Source organism: Myotis daubentonii, chromosome 1 (assembly GCF_963259705.1).
Source record: "Myotis daubentonii chromosome 1, mMyoDau2.1, whole genome shotgun sequence".
NCBI classification, from domain to species: Eukaryota; Metazoa; Chordata; class Mammalia; order Chiroptera; family Vespertilionidae; genus Myotis; species Myotis daubentonii.
In genome coordinates this window covers 134,581,797-134,605,616 of record NC_081840.1, presented here as the reverse complement: position 1 = coordinate 134,605,616, position 23,820 = coordinate 134,581,797, and the positions used below count along the sequence as shown (strand labels likewise).

The following is a 23,820-nucleotide window of genomic DNA, read 5'->3' as shown; positions in this document are numbered from 1 at the left end:
GTAGATGCAAATTCCCCACAGCATACAGTCCTCTTGATTAAAATAACAGTTTATTACGGATGGAGTAGCTCCAAAACACAATAATGCTCTTCAGGTAGCAGGTGTTCCTGTATTTTTCCAAATGACTAACTGAAAAGATGCAAAGGTGTTTTGTTTCTTGATGAATAAACAGAGGTATATCCATGACAACAAAATGTCAGACACAGGTAAATTAAAATATTCTCCTCAAATTCTTTATAGTATATTAAAATCTACATATTATCCATCATTAATTAACCCCATAAGAAAACAAATGAGTGGAAATATGAATAAAATTAAATATATTTATAAAAACAAGTTAACTTTTATGTTGTAGAACTCTTACTCTACTCCTGGGCATGTACTTTTTGTTTTAAATCTTAGATGATCTGAAAAGCAATATATGTAAATTTGATGAGAATGTATCAAATTTAAATAAGTGAAAGGTAGGTTAAAATGATCAATGTTATCAAGAATAAGTGTACTATTAAAAATGAATTATTACTAAATTCAGAAAAAGATATGGCCCATGGATTTTAATTTAGATTATCAACATCCAATCTCTCTCCATAGAAAGAAAACAGATTGTATGGTATAACATTCTAATCTTGATATTTATAATCCCTGAGTTCAACTCTTAGCTCATCTATAACCTTGGACTTACTACTTAGCCTATCTGAGTCTTCAGTGAGGAAGGCAGTGCAGAGATCACCAGTTCCCATGGACTAAATCCCATTCTCAAAGTGGCTTGGCCCAAGCAGTGGGTGTTAGGTAACACTCCTTCTACTTGACAAACTCTATAATCTCACAATAAAACTAGCTGTATTTTTTAAAGTTGTTATTGCTCTTGAAAAATTTTAGCCACTTCATTTTATTGTGGTTATTTTTTTTACATTAATAATCAAAGCAAACTTCAAAGGAAATAAAAATATTAAGGTTAATTTCTCAACAAAATACTTCTTCTATCTTCTTATAATTCATGTATCACTTTAATATCCAAAGGTTACATTTGTTTCAATTACACCTGTTTAGTTAAAAGTAGTTCTCATATCACTAAAAGCAAGAAACATAGAAGTAATATATACATTATGTAAAAGAATACTGCTCTTTACTAAATATTCCCTAAAGTAATAGATTTTCTTTGTAGGGATTTCCCTGAATTAACTCCTTTATGAAAGGAGTAGTTTGACAATTACACATATCCATTTTAAGAATTATTATTCATTTTGTTTTCCTAAAAAATAAAATTATTCTATGCAATGAATTTGGATCTCAGTAAAATAAAATCTCCATCTCATTAGGAGAGTAAAACATGCACTATTATTAGTGAGGGACACTTGGGGATGGTGAGGGATGAACAAATAAGTTTTGGCTGTAAATATACCTGAATTCCAACCCCCAGTCTGTTACTGACTGGCTAGGTAGCCAGGGGATGGTTATGTTATTTCTATGAGACCCCTTTGTTCCGTGCTGTGGTAAAATTGGGGCTCACATTATTTAACTCAGAGGGTTGTGCCAAGAATGACATGAAATAATACGTGTTGATGTTCAACAAATGGTATGTGGTTGTTTTTCAATAAATGTATCTATTATTGTGTTTTACTGTGGTTGTGCTCTGCAATCAATACTACCCTTTAAAACTATATTATTATTAAACTAGAGGCCCGGTGCATGAATTCATGAACAATTGGAGTTCCTCCTGGCCGATTGGGGCCATCTCACCCAGTTCTGATCGGGGTCGATCAAGGCTGGCTGGCCGGCTGCGGGGAGGGACTGCAGGAGGTTGGCCGGCCATGGAAGGTTGGCTGTGGGAGCGCACTGACCACTAGGGGGCAGCTCCTGTGCTGAGTGTCTGCCCCCTAGTGGTCAGTGCGCATCATAGCTACCGGCCGGTCATCGGTCGTCCAGTTGTAAAGGTTGCTTAGGCTTTTACATATATAGATTATTGTTCAATAGTAATGTGACTTGCATCTGATTGCATGTGTGTATTTCAGATTTGATTAAAAATTCTCAGATATGACCCAAATGTTGTGCATATAATGCCGAACAGCCATTCCTTTGTCCCTAACAAGGATTGTCCTGAGCTTGGCAGTGGCTCTAGGAGGGCACCACTCTTCCTGCAGTGCCTTCACCCATCAGCCCCTCCTCTGAGTAGCTGGGACGGGCACATAGAGACTAAACCCTTGAGGCCTTGCTCTCGGGGTTTTATAGTCTCTCTGTTGAAACAGAATAAATGTAAATGAATAGCCAGGGAGCAGGAAGAACTTCTAGAACTCTGAGGGACACTCAGATTAAAAGATGGGAAGAAAAGAGAAAAAAATGAAAGCAGATTCCCTGCCGCTCTTGTTTACCAACTGGCAGGGATGCTTTCAGACTAATGAGCAGGGCGCAGTCCAGCCTGGTTCTGCAGAGAGAAGCCTAAGAAGATCTCTGTAATGATGACCAAAACTATGTATCATATTAACTAGCAAAATAAAATGATTACCCTAAAATTCATGAAAGAATCGATACATGCTATAAACTTTTTCTCTCCTTTGTAATTAATGTCACTAAATGAGAATAGACATATATTTTTAAATAAGTGTTTTTAATATGTTAGGTAGTCAGTTTTTTAAAATGTTGTTAAATGTCCATGGGTATGTAGGAGTTCAACATGACTCATTAAGACGATGTATCTCCAAATAGTTTAATTGTACATTTTATAGTAATATAAAGTGTGTGTCTACACTATAACAGACCTGAAATGCAAACATGCGTGGAACAAATAATTAAAGCAGAGTCTGCAGAGCTGAACCAATCCCTCCGCATGGTACACATCACATACGTATCACATTCAACAGACACTAGAAAAACACCCCTGTGAGAACTGCAAGCATTATATGTTAGTAAGTCTTCCAATTTAAATATAAGCATAAATCACTGCAGTATTTGCTGCATGTATTTTATTAGGCTGGCTTTCCTGCATTATTAGAGCGGAGCCCTCAATTATAAAGTTAGCTCAGGTTTCAGATAAAACATGGACGGTGCAGACAGGTGAGCCCGGTTTCCTGGTCAGGCATTTCCAGCAATGACAGGGCGCTTCACCAAAGCTCCTGGGCAATGAAGCAGCAGTAGCCTCAAGAGCATGATTTTAAAGTCAGCTTTCTTAACATTCTAACTAGATTCTTGAAATGAACAACACACACACACACACACACACACACACACACACACACACCTCCTTTTTGCTGCTGTTTGAACTTGCCAAAGAGTAAGGTATATGAACCAAGTCTCATTAATATTAATATATACTTTGTTATTTTGCTCTCCGAACACTATCACATTATTATATTAAATTAAAGCCCTGACAGAAACATCCAATTAATCCTCAGGAGTAAAATGCATTATTGTGTCGTAGTTAATAAGCAGTTCAAAGTAATCATACCTTGATCACTCTCCTGAGCAGTGCAGTTCTTTGCACCGTGCGCTTAGAAACCAGAATATCTAATATCGGTTCCTTTAATGATCACTCACATATGAGTTAAAAAGGATAGTCACTCTCCTTTCAGATGTACAAATACTCTACTTTCTTTTACTAAGAAAGATAGGGGCAGAAATATCTAAGTAGAAAAAAAAACTTACCTGTCTTAGATTGATAACATAAAAAGTGTCTCTGGGATTCAATCATAATCACAGGGGATGATGTTGAGCTCAAAGCTGGTGTGTAGGCCCAGCTTACTGAACTCCATAGACCATTTGAACCACAGTAGCAGCTAAAGGAGGCTTTCTCTGGCCCTGTTAGCAGAGTTGTAATTAAAACCTTTTTGGCCTTGTGCTATTTGTAGGAAACGTCACTAAATTCAGAAGCGTCATGGGCAAAGATCCTACCTTAATGAGAATCTGAATGGACCCTGTGGCTTTTGCAGATATGAAATACCAGAAGCTCATGGTGCATGCAGCACTGGATTCTTGCCACACACCACTCTTGAGGTGCGCTTCTTCACCCCGAAGGCCCACCGGAGTAGCCTCCAGATACAAAAAGTGCCCTAGGAACAAAGACAGGAATCAGACAGGATAAAATAGCAATGAGGGAATTATTTTAGCTTTTCCATCTTTGAGTTATTTATAAATTAAAATATACTTGACATGAATGGCCAATAGATACATAAAAAGAGGCTCATCACTAATTATCAGGGAAATGCAAATCAAACCATAATGAGTTATCACCTCACACCTATCAGCGTGGCAATTATGAAAAAGGTAAGAGATAACAAGAGTTGGTGAGGATTTTGGAGAAAAGAAAACCCTCATGGACTGTTGGTGGAAATGTAAATTGGTGCAGCCACTGTGGAAAACAGTATGGAAGTTCCTCAAAAAATTAAAGATTGAGCTACCATATAATCCTGGGTGTTTATCTAAAGAAAATGAAAATAGTAATTCAAAAAGGTAAATGCATCTCTATGCTTATTGCAGCATTATTGACAATAGCCAAGATATGGAAGCAACCTACGTGTCCATAGATGGATGAATGGTTAGAGTTTTTAATTATATTTCATTTGATCTGAGCTGCCAAACAAAAGGGAAATATAAGAGGCTTGCTTCTAACTCACAGACAGAACAATTTCCAACTGCATGCTTTTAGCAAAGTATTTTACTGTATGCAGATTAACTCATCTGACAAGAAATTTACGCTGTTGCATCAACAAGATAGCTATAGAAATCATTTAATGAACCCCCCAAAAACCTTACCTATCTTAGACAGATTGATAACATAAAAAGTGTCTCTGGGATTCAATCATAATCACAGGGGATGATGTTGAGCTCAAAGCTGGTGTGTAGGCCCAGCTAACTGAACTCCATAGACCATTTGAACCACAGTAGCAGCTAAAGGAGGCTTTCTCTGGCCCTGATAGCAGAGTTGTAATTAAAAGACTATCCAGTTATTGAAAAACAATGCAAAAATTACCTATGAGATATAAATAAAGGAACTTTCAAAAATGCAGTCATCAGTAGAGTACATAAATGAAACACTGAGAATTTTAATGGGCAACACAACAGGAAAAATGTTGAGTTTTATATTTGTGTATCCAAATATCCCAAACATTGTATGTACGTAGAGCTCAGTGTTTGGGTGGAACTTAGACCTTCCATTTTCTGGTTTGGTCAGGCTGTCTTGGAAAGCTTTGTTTTTTCATAGGCCTGTGGAATTTCAATATTTAGACTTTTTCTTTTTCTACTCTGTAGCACCCAGGAATTCAGAGCCCCTTCTTGCTAATGTCCTATATCCTTTCACCAGTATATCTGAGGCTTGCCTTCAGCTCTTCATTGTAAAAATGACAATCCCCAACACCTTTAACATATGAGTCTTATAGTGACGTCTGCACAGCACCTCTACAGCTTTCACTCTGCTTTCCCTGCATGCACATCACCTCATTTGATCTGTACAACCCATTTGGCACACAGGGCTAATTGTATTATCACTCTTTGGGAGATGAGGATTTTGAGAATCTGAACAGATCAAATGAATGGCAGAATTCAGGGTGTGTCCTTTAGGAAATCTACCTTATGACAGCATACATTATCATCTATCTACACTTATCAACATGAGATTAGATTTCTAATACTCACTGTTATGGGTGAATTGTGTTCCCTAACAGATTTTGAAGTCCTATCTGTAGTCTCTATAAATGTCACCATATTTGGAAATAGGGTCTTGTCAATGATCAGGTTAAAATAAGGTTATTAGAGTGGACCATGATTCACTATGTCTGTCTCCTAAAAAAAGGAAGAGGAAATTTGGACACAGAGGCAGATATGCATGGAGGGAATATGATGTGAAGACACAAGGAGAATAGCTTCTGTAAGCCAAGAAATGTGAGGTTACCATAGGTTGGGAGAGAGGCATGGAACAGATGCTTCTCCCTTAGGGGCTCTCAAGTCCAGTCCCGCTGACACCTGGTTTCAGAATTTTAGCCTCCCAAACTGAGAGAATAAATGTTTGTTGTGTATACTAATAAATGTTTGCTATTTATACTATCCAGTTGGTGGCACTGGGTTATGGCAGTCCTGGCAGACAAATACACTCACTAAATGTTTGACTTACTTGCTGTGACACCATGGTGGTCTCTCCAGAGCACTCCAGTTGCTGTCAGGGAAGATAAAGTGATGCTCATTGTGAATATGAGTAGAGTGATTATACCAACTTAACAACCTACCATTTTCATTTCCAAGTGTGTGGTCTTTGGGGGGTCTTAGGCTTTGATGAGAGCCAACTCCCAAAACCCAGTCAAAGTTTTCAGCCAGGGAGTTTTGCCAGCCACACCAGCCTTGTTCAAAAGTACAGGAGCTCCCACATTCATTTTCATCAGTGGAATCTCCACAGTCATCTACAAAATTACAGCTTTGCTCTGGTTTATAACATTGGCCATTCTGACATTCCCGATAGCCATGTGGGCAGTAACCTAAAACATAGAAAACAAAAGAAAACAAAAAAAATTATGAAGAAGTTAAAAGGTAGTAAAGGTGGATTCACTTTAATATATAAAGAAATATGGTGTTCTTAGGAGTTTGAGTTATCTGACCCCTATCTCTCTGTCCTTAATTCTCCCCAGGGTCCCGGCCTATAGATCACTCACAAGGATCATTCAAAATGAAAAAGAAAAAGAAAAAAAGAAATATAATTTTATTGATCTAGAAAAGTACCTCAAGTCTTCTCAAATACAACATTTCTTATAAGCAATACTTGAGGATGTATATTACATCTACTAGTAAAAGCCAAAGTGAGCTTCCCATTTTTTAAGCTGAAACAAAATCTTTAGGGTTCTAAGAGGTTATATATTACTAGAAGCCCGTTGCACGAAGATTCATGCAATAGGCCTTCCTTCCCCTGGCTGGTGGCACCAGTTGGTTTTCCTCCGGCACCAGGGACGCAGGCCTTTGGTCCAGCCACAGCAGAGAAGCCAAACCTCTTCAGTCTTCAGTCTTCAGTCTTCAGTCTTCACTCCAGCTGGAGCCTTCAGTCTTTGCTCCACCCCTGTGTATGTAAATTAACTGCGAACTTTGTTGGGTTAATTTGCATAGTCACTCTGATTGGCTGGTGGGTGTAGCGGACTGACACCAATTTGCATGTTTTTCTTTTATTAGTGTAGATGGCGCAATTGGAAGTACATTCCATTAGAATCCATGCACTCCAATATTTATCAGAAGCCAAGCATATATATGATAATTCCTTCAAACAAGGGCAAGAATATAAAGGTAATACCAAACTCTCCAATAGCTTTTTCTCCACAATGCATATTTATCTGCCAATTGTTTGGAATTTTAGAAGTAACTTTCATTTAAAGCAAAGTCAACCATAAAGATTTTTTTCATAAAGCTTAAGATAAAGAGCAATACTTTTGAAGATCTGAGTTTGAACTATGACCCTGACACTTATCATTTATGTGATTTGATGAGCTTTTAGTTTTCCTATTTAAAAAGAGAAAAAAATAATAATAAATGTAGATAAGTTAAACTAAATAAAAAACCTACTGTTTATGTCACTAACATCTAGAACAGTGCCTGGCCCTTATTAGGTGATCAGCAAATATAAGTCAAATAAATGAATAAGTAAAATAAAGTGCTTTAGAAATTATAAAGCAATTCAGTATGCTCATTGAAGGTATTATTATTATCCTGCTCCAATATTACAATAGAACAATTGATAACAATATTTCAGTAGGAAAGTTGCTTGGAGATCCAACTTGGGACATTAGCTTCACATTTGCTCTGTGATGCTGTAGTAGCAGAAAATTTCTTTCTGTCCATCTTTTCCATCTGCCTGGTAGAGGAAGTGATAATTACACACCTAGATGATAATTTCCATGGCCTGAGGCAAGTTGCCTGGTGGTGAGGACTGTGTGGGTTAGAGCTAGAAGGTGATTGAGAGATTTGTCCAAAGGTGTTTATTAGCAGGAAATTCTTGCTAATAAAATCTTATCTACCAAAAAACAAACAAACAAACAACCCAATTAAAAATGGGCATAGGTCATAAATTGACAGTTCCACAAACAACAAACAACAAAAAGTATTGGTGAGGAAAGGAGAAAAGGGAATCCTCATGCACTGTTGGTGGGAATGCAGACTGGTATAGTCAATGTGAAAAGCAGTGTGGAGATTCCTCAAAAAATTAAAAATGCAACTACCTTATGACCCTGAGATTCCACTTCTGGGGATATATCCAAAGAAACATGATATACTAATTCAAAAGAATATATGTGCCCCTATGTTCACTACAGCATTATTTACAATAAGCAAGATTTGGAAGCAGCCAAGTGTCTATCAATAGATGAGTGAATAAAAAAGCTGTGGTACAGTTTACACAATAGAATACTACTCATATGTACCAAAAAAGAAAAAAGAAAAAAAGGAAATCTTACCCTTTGCAACAGCATGGTTAGCCCTGGAGAGTAGTATGCTGAATGAAATAAGTCAGAGAAAGACAAGTACTAATGTACAAAACAAACTAACAAACAAAAATAGAAACAGACTCATAGATACAGAGAGCAAAATGACAGCTGTCAGAGGGGGGTGGTTGCGGGGCCAGGTGGAAAAGGTGAAGGGATTAAGCAAAAAACAAAAACAAAACGCACACACATACTAGTTCACACACACAAGAAACCAACCTCATAGACACAGACAATAACATTGTGATTACCAGGGGGGAAGGAGGTGGGAGGAGATAGACGAGGGTAAAGGGGGAATAAATGGTGATGGAAGGAGATTTGACTTGGGGTGGTGAACACACAATACATTATACAGTTGATGTATTATAGAATTGTACATGCTGAAACCTATATAATTGTATCAACCAATGTCACCGTAATTAATTCAGTAAAAAATAAAAATAATGAAATAATAAAATAAAATCTTATCTAGAAGCGTTTAGTCCTGGATGAGTCTCACATTTAAGAAAAGCGATGAGTAAGAGGCAAGAAGTGGGAGGAGATGACTGGAATGCCATGTAGAAACCACTGGGGAGGAGACTGGTGTTCTGAAGGCTGCTAGCCATTTTGCACACTAATTGTTCCTGAACTGCGTGTTGCATATTGCCTCATTAAATGGCCTTTACAATTGCAAAGCCTTTGGACATAAGTTTCAACTGTGCATTATGCCCCTAACAAAACGTTCTTTTTGGGTTAACTGCTAATATTTCATTTTCTTGCAGTGTGGGTTTAAATGATTTTCACTTACATGCCCAGGTCAGTTTTATCAGATTAGGGGTAAGACAAAAGAGTTCTAATGTTTGAATTACAGAGCTTGATTCTAAATCATAACCTTAAAGCATTTTTTGAGCTACATAGAAATGGAGGTCATTTACATTAATCCTCACATTTATTTATAGATGAGAAAACTGAGGATTACAGACATTAAATGACTTGCTGATTTTTCAAGAGCAGAGATGCAATTTGAACCCAGGTCTAATGTCTAAAAAATTATTTTTTAAATCCATTGACTTGAAGAGAAAAGTAGTGATACCAGATCAACTATCATAACACATGAGATCACCCAGGAACAAAAGCGGTGGCACTCACTACCAGATACATTATTTTCTCATGGGACTGCGGAAAACCTGAGAAATTACTAGATCGTTTCATTTTATTCAAGTTGGCATTGGTATTGATTCTGTCAATTCCAATTTGCTTGGGGAGTAAAAACAAACTGCTCCTGAAAATACTTTCCTCCAAAGTGACTAAACCAAGCTAAAATCGAATTATTTTAAAGCAAATAAGTAAATAATTTGGACATATTTCTAATTGGGAACACACTACAGATTGCAATCTATACATATAAAGAGGTAATATGCTAACTGTCCGCTACAGTGTCCCGGTAACGACCAATTTGCATATTGACAGACCAGCAGGTGCGTGAGCAGCAGAGGGACTTGTGTGAGGCTCATTTCCCTGCCCCCAGCACCGGAGTCCTCTTTTTCTCCCAGGTGCACGTGACCGACAAACACCCCCGTGATACTGCGCCCCATCCCAGAGCACTCTGCCCGGGGACGCCACCAACCTCCCCGTGCGGTGGGGGTAGCCAAGGGGCAACACCCGCACAGCTGAAGGCAGTTCTTGGGGCGCAGTCGGCAGACACCAACCAGGGGGTGCGCGCAACAGCGGTGACCCCTGGGAGGGATCGTGCACACAAATCAAGAGGGTGTGGACTAAAGACCACGAAGGAAGGGCACAGGTGCGACAAGAGAGAGTACACAGGCGACCCTCACACCACAGGGAAGCCCCCGCAGCTTTCTCCAGCCGTCCCGTTCATTCATCTGCTTGGTCCAACCCAAACAGGGGGCTCGCATCCTGGGCAGAAGCCCTCCGAGGACAAGCCAGGCCTGACTGTGCCTGTGCAAGCACGCCCGTCACCTGAGAATTCTGGAGGGGAGCGGACGGAGAGCCGCTGGAGGCATGGGAGCAGGCACGCCATGGGGCGGTAAAGGCCTCCGCATCCTCCCTCCCTTCAGCACTCAATGGGAGAAAAGCCTTGCAGGAGCATGAATGCACATGCGCGTGCACATAACACAGCAGTCCCCACATGAATGCTGGCCGGGGCCAGCTGGACCCTCCCCCAACTTGGAGGGAGGAGGCATGGGTCACCCTAGGCAAGACACAGCTGTGTTCGATGGGGCCTAAACTGGCAGCTGGACATCCCCCAAGGGCTCCCGCACAGGAGAGGGTACAGGTCAGGCTGAGGGACCCTCCCACCACCATGCATGAATTTTGTGCACCGGGCCTCTAGTATATTATATAATCAATATAGCTAATAATTTAGAATAATCAGAATGATTAAGTTTTACATTTCTAAACAAATAGTTGCATAATTTTAAAATACAATAATTCAAATATTACACAAGATTAATTTTGAACAGAAAGCCCTTTACACTAGTAAATAAAGTTTCACTGCAATAATGTATTCTACCCATAAAATAACATGCAACATTTTTCGACAAATACCAAGGGATATTATCAGGATATTATCAACTAATGCTATTCACTTATTTCCAAATTATTTTCCTTGCCTGTTGTTTTGTCCAAATAAATCAGCTATCTAAGAGTAGGGTGTACATCTTTCTTTAAGTGATTCTGAATTCAAAGCTCTTATGAAATTGTGCAACTTGGATTATTTGTTTAAATTAGGCAGTGACCCTCTTGGTGGGCAGCTTAGTTTTGTAAAAAATAAAATATGTGGGATATAAAGCAAAAAAGGAGCAAACAAAACACAAAACAAACTCTTAGATGCAGACAACAGAATGTTGGTTACCAGAGGGGAAAGGGGTTAGGGGAGGACAAAGAGGGTAAGGAGGCTTACATAGATGGTGGTGGAAGGAGACAAGACTTTTGGTGATGAGCACACAGTAGAGTTCACAAATGTCATATTATAAAGTTGTGCACCTGAAATTTATATAGTGTTATTAACCAATGTTACCTCAGTAAATGTAATCAAAAATAAATACCTGGAAAAGTATTTTAATGGGTAACTCAAAAAAAATTATAAAAGTTACAAATCTCCAACTCAAATCTTAGAGACTTCTGAAATTCAACACATTTAAATACAATCTGTGAATTTTATCCCCAAAACTTTTTTTTCAAAGAAAAGTCTCGTCATCTCTGTTAATGGCAACTCTATAACTCCAGATACTCCAAAAACAAACAAACAAACAAAAAAACACCCAACAACAACAACAAATCTTGTAAGAAGCTCTGTATAGGAGTCTGACTTATTTTTTTTAGGTTTGACTTGATTACTGACAGCTTTTCCTCTTGTGCCCATATTTGGCAAAGCTGATTAAAAAGTCCAGGTTCTTCTCCTGTTGGCATTAGGTTCAAACCACTCAAGCCCCTATCTGTGCACAGGATTCCTCCCCCTGGTCGCACTACTACCACCATACAACTCAAAGCCACTTTCCCTGCTCTCTAAAACTACTTTTGGACATGCCTGGTGCTACTCTGATCTCCCAGAAAGCCTCATTATGTGAGTAATAGACATTTTTAAACCCTCTTGGTGTGTATGTGGTATCATCAGTCTTAACAGCCAAGCCAAATTTGGATGAAGGTCCAACTTATAACTGAGGATTGTCCCAAGCTCTGGGAGCTGTATTAATAATAATATATATTTTATCTCATAACTCATCTATACTATTTCAGTGAATTCTATTAATTAGCAGTGTTACTATTAGAATATATCTCATCATCTCTACTGTTACTATATTGGTTTTAGTCACTACCATTGTGTGTGATTTTATTGCAATGCTTTCTTTCCTGTTCTCTGTGCACTACCCCTGTCCTGTATGGTCCATTAAACAGTAAAGAACCAAAGTGATATTTTAATATAAATTGAATGTCAGTCACTCCACTGCCCAAACTCTACTATATTTAAATACTGTTCCCCAATACAAAGAACCAGGTCTTCTTGTGAAATGGTCTATTGGGGCTGAGGAAAAGAGAGTTTAAGATGAGCCTGGGATTTTTTTTTCTTGAAATAGAAAATAATAAAGAGCTCAAAAAATTATGACATGATGACAGGTTTAAAAATCCAATTTTTGCAAATGGTAAGAATTCCTTCTTTTTTACCGTAGCATAGTATTCCATTGTGTAGATGTACCACAGTTTTTTAATCCACCCATCTGTTGATGGACACTTAGGCTGTTTCCAAATATTAGCTATGGTAAATTCTGCAGCTATGAACGTAGGGGTGCACATATCCTTTGATTGGTGTTCCTAGTTTCTTGGGATATATTCCTAGAAGTGGGATCACTGCTTCAAATGGGAATTCCATTTTTAGTTTTTTTACAGCATGGATGGAACTGGAGAGCATTATGCTAAGTGAAATAAGCCAGTCAGAGAAAGATAAATATCACATGATCTCACTCATTTGTGGAATATAATGAACAACATAAATTGATGAACAAAAACAGATCCAGAGACAGAGAAGCATCGATCAAACCTCAGAAGTAAGGTAGAGGAGGGAAGGGGTAAGGGGGAGAGATCAACCAAAGGATTTGTATGTATGCACATAAGCCTAACGAATGGACACAAACACCAAGAGGGTGAGGGCATGAGTAGGGGTGGGGGTGGAGGGGACAATGGGAGGATAAGGACACATATGTAATATCTTAATTAATAAAGAAAACAATAAATTAAAAGAAAAACAGATAGTACCTTCAAAAAAAAATAAAAAGCCAATTTTTAAATGAACTTACTGGCCAAATTAGAGACAATTTGAGCATCAAAAGAGTAATGAGAAGACTTTTGCTCCTAGCATGTACACAGTAACAAAGAGGTTATCCTACAGTCATAAACAATTAGAAACCTGGACAAAATACATGAAACAAGTGTTTTCAGATCATTGGCCAACAGGAAGCACAGAATTGTGATCTCTTAGGGAAAGGGGGAAAGCACAAATTATTACCCCATATTTCTGTTTGAGGCACTTTCTAGAATGTAGCTCCTACCGGGTCAGCCCAGCAGAAAATGGGGCCTTAGTGAGCTCAGGAGACAGAGTCTGTAAGGCAAAGTGGTGATGGAAAGGGAGCTTATAGAGAAAGAGATCCAGAGAATTGCTTAAGTCTTTGGATGAATTCTAATTTTCATATTTATAGGGCAAATCCACAAAGAGTGACAGAGAACAATTTCTAATAGAAAAATAACCAGGAGCTATAAGCTGAAAAATGACCAGAATTCACATAGCACCGAATATCTTTGACTTTCTACCAGTCAGCATGAAGAGTCCTTGCTGAATAAGCAGGGAATTCAGTAGGAACTACAGAAAGAGTGCATTCACTTTAGTAACGACACAGAGAAACTCTAGAAGGAAGTAGATTCTAGACTATGGGTTGGCAAACTACAATGTCAGGACCATATCTGGTCTACCACCTGTGTAACTGAATAATGTTTTATTGGGACCTAGCCATGCTCACTTGTTTACATATTATCTATGATTAGGCTATTTCACACTAAAATGTAAGTCGAGTAGTTGCAACAGGGCTAAACACATTCAATCTCTAGACATATTTTCCTCTTAAACTAAAGTTGTGTTCAAAGGAGATGGCTTTGAAAAGAAGACTAAAAAATTTCCCTTACATTTAAAGAAAAATACTGAAGAAAAAATTGTGATTTCTGTTCTAAGCCTGTTTTTAAACAAAAAATTAAAAATAAGCATCAAAAGGACCAAACAGAACTGTAAGCAACTTAAGTGCCTCTAGAACAAAGTTCAATGCTTTTTAGAGGAATATTCCAAATTTCAGAGCTCAGCAACATAAAGTTCACAATATATAGCGTCAAATTAAAAATTACTAGCATGTGAAGAAGCAGGAAAATGTGATCTATAATGAGGAGAAAAATGAGCCAATAGAAACAAGTATAGATATAAGAGAGATTATCAAAGAAGCTAAAGCAGCTGTCAGAATACGCTCAATGTGTTCATCTACAATTTTACAAAACCTATAGAAAGATATTTTTACTAACAAGTAAATTTAGCGAGATTATATACTACCAACATACAAAAATCAATTATATTTTCATATTCTAGCAATAAACAACTGAAATCCAATTTTAAAAAAAATCCCTTTAAAACAGCATCCCCCAAAAGTAAAATTCTAGGGATAAGTTTAACAAAATACATGCCTGGCCTTTAACTGACAACTGTAAATCACTGGTTAAAAAAAGAGACACTAGATAATTATCAGGTTTATGATCATAAACCTCAATGATATTCAGAACTCAATTTTATCTACAATTAAAATATAATTCCAACAAAAATTTCAACAGGATTTAGTGAAAATTAACAAAATGATCCTAAAATGTATTTGGAAATGCCAAGTACCTACATTAGCTTAATAGTCGGTAGGCTTAAACTAACTGATTTTAATATATACTAGTAATATGAAGCTATAATAATTAACACTGTGTGGGATTGACATATATAGACAGACTGAACAATGTATAAAGGTTATAGAGCTTATAAATAGACTCACAAACATATGATCGGCTGATTTTCAAAAATGGTGATGTTAGTATGTAGTATTTTTCTCCAAAATGCATAAACTGAATCTAATTATGAGGAGAAATGAACAAACACAAATTAGGATATTCCACAAAATAAAAGGCCTGTATTTGTTTTAAAAAAACAGTCTGGGTAATTGTTCTAGATGAAAGAAATCTAAAGATGCATGAAAACTAAATGCAGTATGCCCCGGGCGGTTTGACTCGATGGTTGCAGTGTTGGTCTGTGGACAAAGGGTTGAGGGTTCTATTCCTGGTCAAGGACACATACCTCAGTTGCAGGTTCAATACCCAGCCCCTGTTAAAGGCTGCTGTGGGAGGCAGTCGTTCCATGTCTCTCATATTGATGTTTCTTTCTCTCTCACTTGCTCTCCCTTCCTTCCCTCCCTTCAACTCTCTCTAAAAATCAATGGAAAAAAATATCCTAGGGTGAGGATTAAAAAACAAACAAACAAAACAACAACGGTAAAAAAAAACAACACCTAAATGGAGTGCATAATCCTTGATTGGATCCTGAACCAGGTTAAAGAAAAGTACATTAAGACATTTTGGAGGTGACTAGTAAAGTTTGAATGAGGCTTATAAATTGAATAATAACATTGTATCATTGTTAAATTTCCTGATTTGATCATTATACAAGTAATGTATAGGAAACGGACTATGAATTATTTAGAGGTAAAAGGGCATGATCGTGTCTGCAACTTATTCTAAAATGATTCAGAAGAAAGTAAGATTATATGTAGAACAAATGGGCAAACTGATAATAATTTGCAAATCTGAATGAAGTGCAAGTTCTCCATAAAGTTTTTGCACTATCTCTGTGAATTGAAAACCATTACAACATTTAAAAGCAATATTAAAAGTTAAAAAAAAAGAAAATCTTCAATCTCACTAAGTGAAAAAGCTAAATACTTAAAATGAGCAACAGGTACCCCACAACCTTGCCCTCATTTTCTCTCTTATCGTTGTCCTCCAGCCAAAGACCAGCAGTCACACATCTGCAGCTGAACAACTTGGGTTTATTACTTGTAGCAGATACAATGAACAAATACCATTGGAATAAATGGGGCAGTTCAGTAAGAGGGTATAAAGGACTTATCATAGAATTAGGGCTTGGGTTAGGCTATTTTTGGAGGGGGTTGGTGTCCAAGGAAATGGAGTTTTGCTCCCTATCAATTACTGTCAGGAATAAGGGATAATTCTATGATTGGCAGTTTTAATAATTCTTATCTAACAAAGGAAAAACTAGAATAGAATCTATATCATAAAAGGCCTGTGGTTGTGACGCCATAACAGCATCACGAGCACAGCCGGTCACCAAGAGGCTGTGTGTGCAGCGAGGCGTGCCTGGGTGGGCGGGGCTGCGTGCATGGTGAGGCATGTGCAGGGGGGCAGGGACTTGACCCTGAGTCCCGCGTTTTGCCTGGCGTGGCAGAAGTCAGTCTGGGTCTCGCCAGTGTGGTCGGTCTGAGGCTTGTGCAATATCGTGCACTGGGCCTCTAGTAGAGTTATAATTGCTTAGGAAAAGCTTTCACTCAGATGAATCAAAATGTTTGTGTTTTGTCTGTGTTCAGGCATAATTGCAAACTGATATTGTTTTTATTTTAATCCACCATGGTCCCCAAATGTCCTTGTCTAATGTTGATGTTCTGTGAAATTGTTCATGTTCAACAGGAGAATCACCAGCTTGTAGCAACACCAAGGCCTACCTGAAAGGCCAAGGCTGTGTTAGGGGCTGCTTTTCTTTCTCTCACTTTGCAATTCTTTTTACCTGGTAAGAGAGTTCAGAGGGGCAGCTAACCCTTCTATGTGATGTGACAATAGAAAATAAAACCTAAAACCTTTTTGGTTAATTTGTTTGTAGTAGATAAATAAATAAATAAATAAACAAACAAATCTACACTAATAAAAGAGAAAAATAGTAATTGGCGTACGACCATACCCTTTTCATTGGCTAATCAGGGCTATATGCAAATTAACTGCCAACTATGATTGGCAGTTAACTGCCAACAAGATGGCGGTTAATTTGCATATGTAGGCACAATGCAGGGAGGCGAAAGGGAAAGCAGGAAGAAGCCCCCTGCCACTGACAGTGATCGGAAACCCAGGGGGGAGCTAAGAGCTGGGAGGCAGGACAAAGGCAGCCCTGGGGCTGCCTTTGCCCTGCCCCTCAGCCATGATCAGAGAATCAGGCGCCTTTGCCGCCCTGGCCAGTGATAGCAGGAAGTAGGGGTGGAGCCAGCGATGGGAGCTGGACATGGTTGAAGCTGGCAGTCCTGGGAGCTAGGGGTCCCTTGCTTGGGCCTAAAGCGGAGCCCACGATCGCGGGGCTGCTGCAGCTGTGGGTCCCCGCTGCCCGAGCCGGACGCCTCAGCCAGAAGCGTTAGGCCTGGGCAGGGGCGGAGCCTGCAACCACGGGGAGCTGGGGGTCCCCTGCCCAGGCCTGACACCTCTGCCAGAGGCCTCAGACCTGGTCAAGGGGCCGATGCGGTGATTGGTGATCGGAGGGTGATGAGGGTCAACTCCTCTGGCCGAGGCATCAGGCCTGGGTGGGGGGCGGAGCCGGGGATTGGGGGGATATGATGGTCCCCTTGCCCAGGCCTGAAGCCTGGGTCAGAGGTGTCAGGCTTGGGCGGGGGGTGGAGCAAGCGATCAGAGGGAGATGGGGGTCCCTGCCCAGGCATGATTCCTGGGCCAGAGGCCTCAGGCCTGGGCGGGGGCCAGAGCCAGCGATCGGGGGGAGATGGGGGCCCCTGTCCAAGCCTGACACCTCTGGCGGAGGCGTCAGGCCTGGGCAAGGGGCCGATCAGGTGATCAGAGTGTGATGGGGGTCTACGCCTCTGGCTGAAGCATCAGGCCTGGGCTGGGGGCAGAACCAGTGATGGGGGGAAATGAGGGTCCCCTGCCCAGGCCTGACGCCTCTGTCAGAGGCGTCAGGCCTGGGCAAGGGGCCGATCCTGCGATTGGAGGGTGATGGGGGTCAACGCCTGAGGGCTCCCAGTATGTGAGAGGGGGCAGGCTGGGCTGAGGGACACCTCCCCCACCCCCCCACACCCAGTGCACGAATTTCGTGCACCAGGCCCCTAGTAAATAAATAAATAAATAAATAAATAAATAAATAAATAAATAAAGGCAGACCAGTTGCTTTGGGAGATCCTGAAGCATTTGCAAGACCATCATATTTTTTAAGCCTCTTGATTTTTATCTTTAGTAATTTGCAGCAAAATTTTGAAACTAGGAAGGATAATGGCATCTACTTTGAATGTTAATGTGGAAGGAGGTAATATGTGGAAGAAAGTCCATTACATAGATGACAGTAGCCTTAAGGAACTGACCAACAAATAGGTAGAAAAAATTATGTTTGCATTAAGAAAAAAGAAAAACATGGAATTCCAGGCAGAAAAGAAGCCTCCAGGCCTTAAGGAGAAAGGACTAATATAGTTCCAACTGGCTTGCTAAATGTAGTGCATGGTCCAGTATGGCTGAGGCTCTAGTTCAGAGAAAACAGCAGCTTTTGTGCTAATATGTTTCTAGGCAATGCTTACTATCCCTAGTCTCAGCCCCAACCGGAAACAAACAAAGTGCAAATTGGTCCAAATACTGTCCCTACGGCCTCCATCTTTCTCATTCCAAATAGTAGCTCTTCAAATATTCTAAGAGCAGTTTATGCAGTTTTTAACTACATGACAAAATTTACAGTAACAAAGTTACCACTAGGATTCATTCAGGACATATTTCCAGAAAGAATGACTTATATATCAATTTTTAAGTTACCCAATTTTAATATTAATGTTTTTAAAATGTTATGCTAACATTACATGCTAACATTCAACTGATTTTAACTCTATATTGGGAAAGCATACAAACAAGAAATCCAAAGTATCTATAAAAAGAAATATGCCTTAATGATTCTGATTTGGAAGACATTTCTGAACAATTTGTATACCTTCTTTCTTAGTTATTATATTTAGAAAGGTAAGGTAGTGAGTCTGATCATAAAAAATCATTATTTTCTTAAGTTTTATTTTTTAAAATATATGTTTTATTGATTTTTTACAGAGAGGAAGGGAGAGGGATAGAAAGTTAGAAACATCAATGAGAGAGAAACATTGATCAGCTGCCTCCTGCACACCCCCTACTGGAGATGTGCCCACAACCAAGGTACATGCCCTTGACCGGAATCGAACCTAGAACCCTTCAGTCCGCAGGCTGACACTCTATCCACTGAGCCAAACCAGTTAGGGCTGAAGTTTTATTTTTTAATTAAATTTACTGTGGTGACACTGGTTAACAAAATTATATAGGTCTCAGGTACAAATTCCACAACACATCATCTGTACATTGTATTGTGTGTTCACCACTCCAAATCAGGTCTTCCATCACCATTTATCGCTCCTATCACCTAAATTTTAAGTTCAACTACCAGGAATAGCATGAAGACAGTCCACTGAACTATTTTTGCCACCAGGAAATGTAGGATATAATAATCTTTCATTGTCTTTCAGTGCACCTGATAGAACTTTGAGTATCTGAGGAGAATTAGTTTTGTCTAAGGCATTGTGAAGGGAGCTGCGGCCATGAGACAGAGCTGGAGCTACGAGTATCACCTAAAGATAAATATCAAGATCAATATCACTTTAGGAAAATTATATTTTTTACTTTTATGCAGTCTAATTTGTCAATCTTTCCTTTTATGATATTTGACAATATAATATTAAATAAAATTTTCCCATATTTTTTCTAGTGCTGTCTGATTACTGTATAATTTTATATTTTTAAACCTTTGATGAACCTGAAATTTACTTTGGCATATAAAGTGAACAATAGATTCGTAAAGTGAAGAAGAGAAATACATACAAGCTTACAGTATACACACTTGCTCATGTATTTATTGAGTATCTTTGAAAAAATACATACAAAATTAAGGGTTCCTCTGGAAATCTATAATAATAAAAGCATAATATGCTAATTATACCGGATATCCTTCCGACGTCCTTCTGGGACAAAGCTGGGGCTGCAGCAGCCTGAGGCTGCGAGGGAGGGATGCAGACAGCCGCCTCAGCTGTGAAGGCCTACTCTTGCACCAATTTTGTGCATCAGGCCTCTACTAGGAACATAAAGGCTGGAGTTAGAAGAAATGTTTTTTGGTGTGTTTTTTTTTTAATCCTCACCCGAGGATATTTTTCCATTGATTTTTAGAGAGAGTGGAAGAGTGAGAGAAAGACAGAGGACAATATCAATGTGGGAGAAACACATCGATTGGTTGCCTTCTGTATGTGCCCTGACCAGGACCGGGGCTGGGGAGGAGCCTGCAACCAAGGTTCATGGCCTTGATTATGATTGAACCCGGGACTTTTTGGTCCATAGGCCGACGCTCTATCCACTGAGCCAAACCAACTAGGGCAGAATTTTTTTTTTAAATCAATGCCTCTTTTTGGTAATACTATGTGTGTGTATTTAAATAAATATCTGCATTATCTTTAAAAGTAATAACATGATGCCAGAACAAAGGCTTGAACTTGCCAGAACCTCATTCTAGGATAAAGAAAGGGCTCACGTAGGACAGTTAGAGTTGGAGAATCCTTGGATGAGGATTGATCTGGAATGAGTTACAAGAATGTTGACAGTTTCTGGACACCATGATTTATGGGATTTGGGAGATAGAACATTCTCCACTCTACATGACTGTGGAAAAAATGTTGAAATTAAGGGAGAACAAAGTATCAGTTTAGAAAAGATACAAAGAACAAAGTTACCTGAGAAAATATCTAAGATCTCTACTAAATTTATAGTAGAGTATGAGTTGCAAAAGATAGAGCAATAAGGGAGAGTTAATTGTGATAAAAGAATTCAGGAGAAACCCAAAAGTCATTCTTGTTCCATGTTTCTCCCCTCATTTCCTATATTTAATCAATCATTGACACCTTCCATTTTACTTTCTAAATATCTCCTAAGTCATTTCTCTCAAGGGACACTTCTGTACTTGACTAATGAAATAGCTTCCTAATGATTGCTCTGTGTCTACTCTGGCCCTCCTGAAATTCATGTTCTATATTGTAATCAGAGTGATGGTTTCAAAATCAACTTGGATCACCACCATGCCTGAACGTCTTTACTGGCTTCCCATCACAGTAAGGGTAAAGACCAAATGTGTTAATGTGACATAGGATCAACTCAAAGTCTGTGTGCTACTCTCCCTTGCAGCCTCTTCTCCTTACCAGGCTCTCCTCAGCTCCCCACCACAACCCTACTAGCCTTCTAGCCGCTCCTTCAACAATAGAAACTTCACAAATGCTGGGTCACCTTTCTCAAGAACTCTCTCTCTTTGAAAATCTTGCAGTTTTTGTTTTAATGTGCACTTTCCATAAGAAACCTTGATTGGTCAATTCCCTCTATGAGAGCCTCTTGTCATACCAGGCAGTTCTCTCCCCAGGACTGTAGTAACATGCAGTGCTGTACTTGTCTGCCTGATTGATTGTATAATAACTGACCACCACAAACCTGTAGGGCCACAGATTTGAGGATAGAAACTGGCATTACTTAGAAAATAATATTGCAATAACAATGTGTGGTATCAGATAGGTACTAGATTTATGGAGTGATCACTTTGTCAGTTATATAAATGTGTAATCTCTATGTGGCACACCCGAAACTAATACAATATTGTGTGTCAACTGTAATTAAAGTATTTGTAAAAGCAAGTGCTCACTATACATTTGCTGGATAAACAAAAAAGTGAATGAATATAGAAAGGAGGAGGATATATGTCACTGAGTGAGAAATTTCTGGATGGTTGTCTGGAAAATCAGTTGGCATTTTGGTTTTTGGGCAACGATGAAAGGGATCAGGCTATGTTTTCAGTGATAAACTTTGAGATACCAAGACTGAAGGCATTAGAATAAGAGAGTCAACTACCTTGGACAGATTTACTGTGATGAAAATGACTAACATTTCTAGGTTTCTTTCTTTTGTTTTGGATGACAGTAGCTAATCAATTTGTTCAAAATATATATTCCTAATACATTAAGCAAATATTATATCTATAGACAGAATTCTATAGTCACAGTCCCAAGTTATTTATTTTTTTCATGTATAGTCATATCAGTAGAAAAGCTGTATCTGAAAACACAGTAAGGACATACACATAGATTTTTCATTAACACTTACTGACTTAAACTAAGGTATTGTGCTCAGGTGGGCCTTAATTCTTCACTTCAGTGAGAATTTTGCCAGAATAATTTAAACGTTGACCTTGGCCTTCAGTCTATTCCCTATCATTTTTCTAGTTGCCAGTCTTTTTTAACTTTATTTTTATTGTTGCCACTATTACATATGTCTGCATTACACACAATCCCATCTTACCACCTCCGCCCAGCCCTGCCATCCTCCCCTCTGGCCATCACCACACTGTTGTCTGTGTCTATGGATTATGCATATATGTCCTTTGACTAATCCCTTCACCTTCTTTCATCCTGTCCACCTCTCCCACCTTCCTCTGACAGCTGTCAGTCTGTTCCATGTATCCATGACTCTGTTTCTACTTTGTTCATCAGTTTTGTTCATTAGATTCCACATATAAGTGAAATCATATGGTGTTTCTCTCTCTGGCTTATTTCACTTAGCATAATAACCTCTAGGTCCATCCAGGCTGTCACTAAAGGAAATAGTTCCTTCTTCTTATTGCCACATAGCATTCCATGGTGTAAATGTACCACAGCTTTTTATCCACTCATCTACTAATGGGAACTTCGGCTGTTTCCAAATCTTAGCTATTGTAAATAATGCTGCTATAAACATAGAGGTGCATGTATTTTTTCTGGTTGGTGTTTCATGATTCTTAGGATATGTTCCCAGAAGTGGGGTCACTGGGTCAAAAGGCAGTTCCATTTTTAATTTTCTGAGGACGCTCCATTCTGTTTTCCACAATCCCAATTTAACACTACCTTTATATAACTTGATCCCATAACAAAGCAATTTCCATTTGTAAACCTTGCTGATCTGGTTAGAAATATTTTGTGTAATTAAATTGAGGAAGTTTTTGTTGTTGTTGTTGTTAATCCTTATCTGAGGATATTTTTTCATTGATTTTTAGAAAGTGGAAGGGAGGGGGACAGACAGAGAAAGAGAAACAAAGATGTGAGAGAAACACATTGGTTGGGTTGACTCCCACAGGTACGGTGACCAGGCCAGGGATTGAGCCTGCAACCAAGGTACTTATTCTTCACTGGATTTAAACCCATGACCCTTCAGTCCATGGGCTGATGCTCTATCCACTGAACCAAACAGGCTAGGGCTGAGGAAATTTTTTAATTCAAAGGGGAAAATAAAAGAAAACAGACCATCTAAGCTAAATTATATTAAGAGGAAGCAAAACACACAGTATGTTTAGGCCTAAACACCACTCCCATTTGTGAAGTATTTTATTTTAAAATTAATTGGGATAAGTGAAATAAGTCAAATAAAGACAAATATATAATTTCACTTATAAGTGGAAAAATAAATGAACAAACAAAACTAAACAGCCTCACACTGGTTGGATAGCTCAGTTGGCTGGAGTGTCAGCCCCATACACCAAGGTTGTGGGTTCCATCCCCAGATAGGGCACATATAATATAAGAAGCAAACACTGAATACATAAATACAACAAATTGATGTTTCTCTCTCTCTCTCTCTCTCTCTCTCTCTCTCTCTCTCTCTCTCTCTCTCTCTCTCTCTCCCTCTCCCCCATTCCTCTCTTCCTCTCAGGTCAACAAATTAAAATTTTTAAAAATCTTAAAAAACAGAC

At 38.9% G+C, this 23,820-nt stretch overlaps 1 protein-coding gene across 1 annotated transcript in view; it reads right to left on the bottom strand.

Moving 5' to 3' along the window:
* MALRD1 (MAM and LDL receptor class A domain containing 1) overlaps window positions 1–23,820 on the bottom strand; it is a 629,377-nt gene that overhangs the window by 303,854 nt on the left and 301,703 nt on the right. Inside the window, exons 28-29 of the mRNA XM_059660668.1 lie at window positions 6,213–6,458; window positions 3,886–4,043 (exon numbers count right to left, since the gene is read on the bottom strand). Coding sequence (XP_059516651.1) covers window positions 3,886–4,043; window positions 6,213–6,458 — 404 coding nt within the window. The remainder of the gene's footprint in view (window positions 1–3,885; window positions 4,044–6,212; window positions 6,459–23,820) is intronic.